This window comes from Macrobrachium rosenbergii, chromosome 50, assembly GCF_040412425.1.
Source record: "Macrobrachium rosenbergii isolate ZJJX-2024 chromosome 50, ASM4041242v1, whole genome shotgun sequence".
NCBI classification, from domain to species: domain Eukaryota; kingdom Metazoa; phylum Arthropoda; class Malacostraca; order Decapoda; family Palaemonidae; genus Macrobrachium; species Macrobrachium rosenbergii.
Window position 1 is genome coordinate 12,496,459 of NC_089790.1, and position 10,689 is coordinate 12,507,147.

At 39.0% G+C, this 10,689-nt stretch overlaps 1 protein-coding gene across 1 annotated transcript; it reads left to right on the forward strand.

The window, feature by feature from the left end:
- The first annotated feature begins 4,355 nt into the window (after positions 1-4,355).
- LOC136832611 (trypsin-1-like) lies at positions 4,356-8,919 on the forward strand. The gene is made up of 3 exons (XM_067093831.1): positions 4,356-4,511; positions 6,366-6,562; positions 7,744-8,919. The coding sequence occupies exons 1-3, from the start codon at positions 4,472-4,474 to the stop codon at positions 8,266-8,268; spliced, it is 762 nt and encodes a 253-aa protein (XP_066949932.1). The 5' UTR covers positions 4,356-4,471; the 3' UTR covers positions 8,269-8,919.
- The last annotated feature ends 1,770 nt before the right edge of the window (positions 8,920-10,689 follow it).

Here is a 10,689-nt window from a genome sequence, read left to right on the forward strand (position 1 = left end):
CGATGTCATCAGCCAATAGCTTTAACTTCAAGCTATGCCTCTGCAGTACAAATGACAACCCTACCATATGTATGCAAAGTAGGATTGGACCTACATCTCCTTTGGGTACTCCTCTTAACACTTATGAATTTCCAATCCGTATACATTACTCTCTGCCATGCAAGTAATTTTCCAAATACTCACAAGGTTTCATTAACAATACCAGTGGATAGTAAATAAACTTAAGCAGTTCACGCACAACTATCTCAAAAGCCACATTAAGAACGAGTAAGACTAGGATACCATATTAGCCTCCGTCCATCATTTAAAACAGGTTTTTTACAACAAAGTGTACACCAGTCTGTTGAAATATTTTTCATAACCTGACTGACTATCCGGTGAAAGATTTAACCCCTTCCAGGTGATTAACTAATTGTACAAGATACCACATAGTCTGTTTTGAACATGAATGATGATCGAAAATGGTTCATCGTTCCAGCCGCTGAATCCAAGATGAACCCCTATACAGAAAATGTGTACAATCACAAGTCTAAGTCGTTGGTTCTTCAGCGGTGCAAGAAAAACCTTCTCCCTTATCAGCTCTACAAGACTCACATCGTTCTAGACACAATAATACTTCGAGGATATTTAAAGCGTGTATGCTCGCCTTCATGCGTATGTACGCGCGGTTGCGTGTGCGCATGGCAAAATGAATTCCACTTGAAAATGGTAGCTTTTTAAAACAATTGTCAATAAAGTCACTGAATTTTTTATTTTAATTTATTTCAAACTACGTCATTACGTGGCAATAACTAAACATTCCAGCTAAAATCTGTCAGGCGTTCCAGGGCGCTAATGGCAGTAAGTTCTGTTTCGATTCCCGATCTTGAAGAAAGTTGTGGAGTTATCGAGCCACCCAGTAAGTTATAGAAAGCCTACAGTTCCCTGAATGTAGATATTCTCGATCAAAAACGAGATACCAACATATGAACAATAAAGCCCGTAACTAAAACCCAGAAGGAGCCGATAAGCAATTAATAAAGCCAATGTGCCAATTCAACAACTGGTAAAACGATAAAACTTTGTCAAGTACGAAATATACACCTTAGGCCTCATAAAAAAAAAAAACTCCTGGTTCTTCTTTACAACACTTTAGCTTAGTTGATTCTAATTTAGTTCCTTGTTGGACAAGTCGGTAGAGTTCTCGGCTAGCACTCTACTAGGCCCGAGTTCGAGTCTCCGACCGGCCAATGATGAATTAGTAGAGAATTTATTTCTGGTGATAGAAATTCATTTCTCGGTGTAATGTGGCTCGGATTCCACAATAAGCTGTAGGTCCCGTTGCTAGGTAACCAACTGGTTCTTAGCCACGTAAAATCAGTCTAATCCTTCGGGCCAGCCCTAAGAGAGCTGTTAATCAGCTCAGTGGGCTGGTTAAAATAACTATGTTAATTATCAGCAGCTGAAAGTAATATTCATTAAGACATTGGGGGATCTGTACATCATTACGGCAATATGTCGCTGCAATGCAGAGACACAAGTACTCGAGGCGGGGTGTTGACGTCAGCTGCCTTACATGCCAGTCTCACCCAAGCCATAACCACAAACAACAGGGGGCTTACTTGGCTAATGCAGCGTCGTTATTCGCTACGAATCTGAAAAATACTCTCTTGAAAGGCTAGTCGTCTCCAGGACCCACTCAGACAGGTCAGACGGCGCGCAGGTTGACGTCAGCTGCACCTTTACATGCAGTTTTGCGCACCAGTCTCACCCAAGCCACCCTCGTGTGTGCACCTTTTCATCGTGATCTTTTTCCACTAGACATACTTCAGTGCTGCAGATATGCCAAACAACTGTTCAGTATACGGGTGCCATAATACAAGAACAAAAACATCAGGACCAGACATACAATACTTCCGTTTTCCAAGAGCAAAAGAACTTAGACAACGATGGACTCATTGCTGTTGTCGCACTGATAGCATAAACACTGATAAATGCAGTAGTATGCTCTGTGGATTTTGCTGACACTGACTACAAAGATGACATGAAATCCAGACTCTTTGGAATCGATAATCCTAAGCGAGAACGAACATTAAAGGATGATGCAATTCCATCTCTCCTTATGCCTCAAGGTATTAAACTATAAAGCAGTAGTGTGTGTGTGTGTGTGTGTGTGTGTGTGTGTGTGTGTGTGTGTGTGTGTTATGGCGTTGTTACAGTTTTTTGGAGGGAGTCGTTGCGTTTGAGGAATTGTTATGTATTTATAGCAATGTAGAGCAACTTTTGTATGTTTTGTTGAACTGTTGGAACTGTGTATTTATGCAAATGTGTCATTGCTTCGACTTTTTTTGTTGAACCATTGTTGAAGGACTTTCATTTATGCAGTTTTGATCATTAAGTTAAATTTTTAGTGCATTCTGCTGTACCTTTGTCCATGTACAAATCTCTGGTCAAATAACGACCTATCTGTCGGTCTATATCTATTTATCTATCTGTCTACGTAGTGTAAGGATATGTGTGTGTGTGTGTGTGTGTGTGTGTGAATGTGTGGCCAAGGATAAGAGGTGGATAGATGAAGTAAACAGAGGTGAACGGGTACGCTCCTCAGAATCATTTTATTTTCAATTAACTACAGTGAGGGAAGTATTTCAAATTGTGCATGGTGTCAGTCTGCAGGCGGGAAAAGAATGATTTAAAAATATTGTATCTGGAATTGAATGTGCGGGAGTTTATTTATCAAATGATGCCATAGCCTTCTTTGCCAAAATATCAGTGTTCTTGAAAATAAGTAAGTTAAATAATGATATTACGATAAATAAGAAAAAAGACAGAACTTGCAGAAGTGAGAGTAAAAAACATATGAAAGTGATAAGGTAATGGTATGCACAGCAAACAAACATAACTGTGTTAACCTGTGCACGCACATCATTTGTATATAAACTGTGTAAATAAACTTTACAGTAATGTAATAGTTATATATTTATTCCTCTTTCAAAAATATACTATAGACATGATAAATATGCTGTCAGTTAATCTAGGATATCCAAATCAATATCGAGAGAGAGAGAGAGAGAGAGAGAGAGAGAGAGAGAGAGAGGGTACAGACAGGTGAGTTGTGGATCAGCTGACGTCACTGCGCAGAGGGATCGTAAATCGGGTCTCTGTCCGTCTGACCTGTCTGAGTGGGTCCTGGTCGTCTCATGGCGACAAGACAGCTTACGGACTGGAGCCTTGGGCAGGACCAGTGACCACTAATGAGGTAGCCTATTTAAACGATAATCCACCTCTAAATAAGAGCGATAACTGATACAACTTCGATAGTTGTGGTATCTCTTGAAATTTTTAAAGATGATACGAGCTACAAGAAGTAAGGGCTGCCTAACAAAAACACCGCAGCAAACTGTTGTTGAGTATACAGCTGCTCAACAGATGCAGAGCCATCTGTTGTGCCATTTTATAAATGGCGACTTATAAATGAGAAAAATAAGTCTTAAAATTTACTTAAAAGTTGAAATCACAAACTAACATCAAAAGAAACTATTCCGGAGGAGTTTCTTCACAGTAGCCTACTTCTTAACTTCCAGCTGTTTGAAATAGCTGACTAGTGAATCAATACATATCACAACAATAAAAGAGATAATTTGATTTTACGTCGTGAGATTTCGTAATGCTAAGTGCGGCGCATTTATTGCCTTGTTTGTCTGTAGAGATAAACGAGGATTATTTGGGATCCAGCCGTTTTGTTACAGAGACACCAGACACAGACAGATAAACCCACATTACTTTCAACTTTCTCTAATCTTGAGAGATGAGGCAGTTCAAAGTCCCAATCTGTAAATTTTGTTTGGAGATATGCGTGTGGGTGCGTGGGCGAACGCTCAGAGCTTGTCATAAATTTTTGACCTTCCTTAGCTAAAAAAGAATTTATATACAATATTCAACGAACGCAAGGAAAGACTCTCGCAATCAGTTTATCTACCGTGTTGCAGCAGTAAGATTTGCGATCATTTAAAAAATAAAAGTTTTGATTTAATCTTTGTGGCCTACATTTCACGCTCAAATCTACTGGTTATTGCTTAGTAGTTCTATATGCTCACGGTTCTATGTATCGTTTCAACAGGCATTCATACAGAATTTGTCCCTGTACAAAAGTAAAAATACACCAGATATAAAAACAACACTGTTATCTCTATTTTACTGAAAAATGCACCAGTCTTCAGACATTTGTTTCCCTGTGACTCAAACTTCACGTTGTTTTCGTTCGTCAAATTCATGCTAAAGTTTCATCATAAATAAGTAGATGCAGACGACATCGAAAATGGAGGAGACCCTATGATAAAGTGGAATATAACAATAACCACCGTTTCTTCGTTCTCAAAAAAAAAAATGTTAAGCCTTCTTAATCCTAAGTGAACTTTTATCCTTCAAACGCCTGGCAGCCTTCGCCCAGAGCTCAGCCAGTTGTTATCTGTCAACAGGAGGGAAAGCAACGATGATTTTACCCGCCGTCCTGATTCTGCTGGGTCTTGTGGGTAAGTGTTTCTCGACGGCCATGTTCCAAGTTCTTGGGTCCGAAAGTGAAACAAAGTTAGAAGTGTTAGACATAAAATATTTTATTTAGAGTTTAGCATCTCGATTAAATTTCTGAAGCTTCTGTTGAACTAACTTTTAATAGTGTAATAATTTCCTGGACGTATACATGTATCATTTATATAATATATATATACTGTGACCTTCTTGTGATTATGGTGACAAGGGTTCGTTTCCCGCGACCGGACATCCAAGCCACTTCAAGTTCTTGCGTTTGGATCTTACGGCTTTGTAGCGACAAGCATATCCAAATAAGCGCGAAGAATTAGAGAAGTTAAGAGGGCATTGTGGCTATTACAATTACACACACACACACACACACACACACACACACACATATACACATACACACATATATATATATATATATATATATATATATATATATATATATATATATATATATATATATATAACCACGCATTTCCCCTTAGAGGGGATAGCTGCCACGGTCGACCAACTGCCATATTTACATTATTCGCTTTTAGGTCAAATGAACTGCAATTAATTTTGTTTTTATTTAGGAAATGGCCATAAGTTGTTTTCTCCTCATCTAGAATAGACTGTGACGAGACTAATTAATTATCAGTGTGTGATGATATAAAGTCTACTCTCATTTTTCCCCTGTTATCAGATTGCCACGTCCAAAAGGCAGCAAACTTTCACTTTTATGTCTTTATCTTATGTTCAGCAAAGAGCTATGCCATGATGGCTTATTATAATGCTAAAAAATTAAAGGTTAAGGGAGGCTGAGACCTGCAACCCCACCATCTTAGCTTGGCGTATACCTAATTAAGCTTAAATTTGAGTTTTTCTTCGTCGAATTCCTCAGTATTTCATAATCGCGTTTTTTCGTCTCTCACCCAATATATTCCTCATCTCTTTCCTCTGGGTAACAATTTTAAACCAACTAATTAATTATCTTATAAACAGTTCCGTAAGGAAAAAGGCAACATTTATCCTTATCGAGAAAAAAACCCAATTTCCAAACGTGAATCAGGATTCATCTTGTGTAATCAAACTTGTAATGATTTAGATAAGCCCGGCACTTTCGTACTGTTATTTATTTTTGGATTCCTTCGCCTGACAAGATAATCCTTATTCTTTCTGATAATGATAAGGCCAGGTTTTATTTGTGTACCTGTAATGCAAGTGGAACGAGGATTGTGTCAGTAATGTTTATATAATGCGTTATCGGAGATCGGGCTATCAGCTCAGGAAAACCATTCGTGGACGTTTGAATTTTTCAAGGGCAAAGGCCGATGGGAGGAGCAACATGATAGCCTTTTCTAGCCAAGACCTGAATGAAATAAGAGGTTATGGTGGCTAGCAAAAACAGGACGAGAATTCCAAAGCTTGTCAGTAGAAGGGAAGCAATAGGAACTGCATCATGTAATCCAGGGACTATCTGATGAATAAAGGTGGGGAAAGGTGACCTGACGGGTGTTACAGAACCGTGGAAGCTCATTTTGATAAAAATGACAGAATATTAACCAATAGAATTCTACAGTTTCACAGTCTTTCATTGCATCCAATAGCTTTGCAATTATTTAATGCTTTCTAATACACAAAACTATATTTTTTTACATTTGAAATCGTGTCCCATAACATACATTCAAAATACTTCATACATTTTGAGATGTATGAAATCCTAACAATGTATGTCTCCTACACTGCAAGCATACCATTGACAATTATCTTTACCGGTGAATTAATATCAGCAGTCAGTCATTTAAGTGCAGGACACCCGAGATGAAAGACGTACTAATTTTTTTTACTCGTCCCGCTTTTAACAGGCCCCGCCCTGATGTTTCAAAATGCGAGCATTATCGGAGGCGACGAGGCCCTTCCAGGAGAATTTCCTTACGTGACTAGCTTGATTGATGTCAGATTTGGCACCAAGATACATTTCTGCGGAGGGGCTGTTTACAAGGACTGCTGGGTCATCACTGCTGCCCACTGCGTCCATACCTTTACAGCCAGTGACATTAAAGTAAGTGTTCACGTGTATTGATAAATCGCCTCATATTCACCCGAGTTGCTTATCTAGTTCCCGGTAATTAAACGTTTTTGGTTTTGAAATGTCATAGATTGCTGAAAGCAATATCACCCGAGTAACTTTACTCGATTCAGAGTTTTTGATAAAAGTTAAAGGATACAAGAAAACAAAAGGATTATTGTCATCTTACAGCACCTGCACCATATGAAATAGTATTTATGAAATTTTACATTCGCTTGCCTGGCATTATGGCCTGTCCACACTAGTGGGCATGCCCACCGGGCACTTGCAGCTCATTGTATTCGCTCTCGCTTCTGAAGCAGTGTTACCAGACAATCGCATCGCTCTGGCTCCACGCTCAGTCGCTCAGTATAGTGGAACAGGTTATGGGAACAGTGTTTGCCCGTCGGGCAGCGCCCGCTAGTGTGCACGGGGCTTTAGTAACTCCTTCCTTCAAATTTACAAAAAAATTAGAAATAGATCAGAGATATCTCTAGTCAAATAGCAGGTTAGCAAGGACCACTTTTATACACGTTCATTAGTAATCTTTCACGTGAGTATAATAACTGGTAGACCTTGCAAGAGGACTAAGAACAGATTTACTCCATTCAGCGAGAATGAGTGTTTTTATCAATGGTATCACTTGAGCATCCTGGAAAAATTTAGAGGCGATACTTGTGCTGAATTTTAGCCTGTAAACCATTTCTGGAACCTTGTATGAACCCTATTTTCAAGACTGTTCTGGAACAACTAATCTCTATAAAACAAACACCTCTTGAACCTCTTCCTTGACAAGTGTTTGTTTCGTATAGGTCTTTTCTCATATTCCATGAAACTAAACTAAACAGTAATTATAGGTTTAACTATAACATTCATACAGTTCAAAATAATACTTAATTATGAGGCCTGTCAGATCTTTGTACTCCTTGATACTGAAATCGATATTGGATAGTTATAATGACACGAATTACTAGTATTTTGCTATTAAGAAAATTAGAACTTTTGTAAATTACCTTGTACACTCGGACTCTTTCTATGCCTGTAAAATGGATTGAAATGTCTGCTGATTTGAAAAAAAAATAGTCACTGGATACATGAACCCAAAGTTTTGACTTTCCTTTTAAAAATTTAAAAGCAATGTTGGACACCGAAAAGCTTCAATTCTATCCCTCCAGGTCGTAGCAGGTGAACACGATAGAAGCAGAGATGAAGGTTTCGAGCAATACCGGAAAGTTGAAAGCATAACAAAGCATCCGCATTATAACGCAAACACTATGGACAACGACATTGCATTAATTAAGCTTGCGACGGCTCTGCACTTTGACGATTACGTCCAACCAATCACACTCGCTGAGGAGACTGATCCTTTGCCGCAGGAGTTTACGCTGGTTGGTTGGGGATCGAACACAGAGGAGGGAGACCCCGTTGACATCCTCCACAAAGTGGCTGTTCCCAGGTGGAACGAAGCAGACTGCCTAGACGCCCTCAAGGACCACTACTATTCTCCAGGGAAGGAGTCCATCTGCGCTGGGTCAGAACAGGCAGATGGCTGCTTGGGCGACGATGGCGGTCCCTTGGTTGCTGGCAATAAAGCTTTTGGGTTGGCTTCGTGGAGCGTTGGTTGCGGTAGGCCTGACACACCTGCTGTCTATACAGCGTTGTCGACTTACAAAGCCTGGATAGAAGAAGCAACAAACTAACGCGAAATGGAAGTTCTAAGATATCTCTTCTCTTCTATCTCTCACGGAGGCTGCTTAGAAGGCAGGACAGATTAGCGCTAGGACGTCAGACTAAGCGGAGCTTGAATTCGCAACGAAAACAATCCATTTCCAGGTAAAACTTTCTATGGCCACCTAGAAAGTTTCACCTGGAACATTATATAATTTAAGCTATTAATTTCAGTTCTATAGTTTATTATTAATGATGTGAAAAACACTTTACAATGCTAACCAATTATATATTTTTACTGAGATGCATATGAAACTTGGGGATACATACAGATGATTATTTATATGTGGAATATATAATTATGAAGGGCACTTATTTACCTGTATATACAAATAATATTTACATATGGGGTTTATTTAAATCCAGAGTTCTTTAACATTAAATTCTAAATTCTTGAACCTATTTCTCATCGTGTTTTACTGACAAATAACTTTACTAATTTTTTCCCCACAAATAAAACTCGCATGTTAAAGAGTTATTCAATATTTCCATGTATCTTAAAAGTGAATCGTTGTATTTGATTTATGGAATCCGTATGACATTATGGATTTAAGAAGCAAGCAAAATTGTGAGGACTGAATTGTATATTTGCACTTACAAAATTGAAGTCAAATTGAAGCTTATCATAGAATTTCAACGAAGAACCCCAACAAAGGTACCAGTCATTATGACATCATTTTTGTTTAATTCAGAGGCCGATAGAGCGGGCAACCTAATTCCAGTGTCTAGTCCAGAGCCTAAGAAGCAGATAAAACAGTAAGGGCAAAGGGAAGCAGGAAAGATGAATCCACGACTAAGTTACACGTACGAAAGCTGAGTATAGACTCAGGTTGGTTCCGGAGCCCGCAACCATTCCCTAGATATTAGTCCCACTAAACATGGAACCGTTCAGAGCAGTGGACGGCCATCATCAGCACATACGTTGCTGCCCGAGACTTGAAAACCAAACCGGAGGTAAGTATTCTTACAGGCGCTGTCTTCCCAAATAGGCAAACTCACCTTTTGCAAGACTGGATGGGAATCACTTGTCTCCTACGTTTCTCTCCAGCCGGCCGTCAGAACTTAATCCGTTGGGGTACCCCTGACTAAGGTCTCTATGAACTGAACCACGGTCTAGAACTGCACTGAACGTAAATATTAAACTTGATGACTGTTAGGAGTTTCAAGACTTATGTTGTTTGCAAAAGTCGAAGGGTTGTATTGCTGGTGTTTGACGACCCAGATAAATATAGTTTGTTCATTTCGGCAGTAACTGCGGAGGCCAAGTTAACGATGTGTAGAACAGAAGTTCTTGAATCTGATGGGAAGTTTCAGATAAATAAAGATCTACTGGACTATAAGGCTTACCTTTAAGATTGCCTATTTCTCGTAATAAATCCATATTCATAGTTTTGAAGGAAAATATGTCTATCTCCCACAATAGAGGGTTTCTTAGCATTTGTGCTTTGTTATTTTGTGTTTTGTGCTTCGTGTGTGTGTGTGTGTGTGTGTGTGTATCCTAGATCCTAATTGGAAAAAAACGGACGAGCCAATGACAATTAATTGAGAGGCTCATGGTCAGTTTTCAAGCAGCAAAAGAGGTTGATGTTAGAAAAAGACTGTTTCAAAAAGATCAAGATAATGACGGAAATATACAGACAAACAAGGAGGACTTTTGAGAGATAAACAGGAAAAGACATTAAATGGTGGAAATTGAAACAACATTATTTTTCAGGCATTTATTATGAAAAAGCATGAAGACATTTTAAATACAGTGGGCGACATAAAAGTAGAAAAGCTTTATCAATACTTCATAGTGCTTTGCACGAAAAGGCTTCATGTGACATTCAAAGTAGACGATGGAAAGCGAACAAAAAATAACTACATGTCAATAAAATCATAAAAAAATGTGTTATTTCGAAACAAAAAACAACTTTAAGACTGGTTGGGGATAAAAAAAAAAATAAGTAGCTTTTGCCCGGGTTAGATATTATGGCAAAGGTAGTTGACCACTTGAGAGGTTCAAAAATATGGGAAATATGAGAGAGGGAGAGAGATATAAAAATAACTTGAATAAGGCACCAAAGACTATTCCATGCGCCATCTATTGGTAAACATTTTAACGGAGCTATAAGCACTATCACGTCCACTATTTGGTCTCTCTCTCTCTCTCTCTCTCTCTCTCTCTCTCTCTCTCTCTCTCTCTCTCCTCTCTCTCTCTCTCTCCACCCAAGCTCAGACCCACAACAATCGACTAATGACTAGGCACACAATTCACAGATTTGGTTCACAGAAGACTACAGTCTTTTGGTGAATGAGTCAATTCGTCCCTACTTTTTCTCTTTGGTTGTCCAGTCGTGAGGTAGACGTGCTACCAATGAAAAACGAGGGGGGGGGGGGAGAGAGAGAGAGAA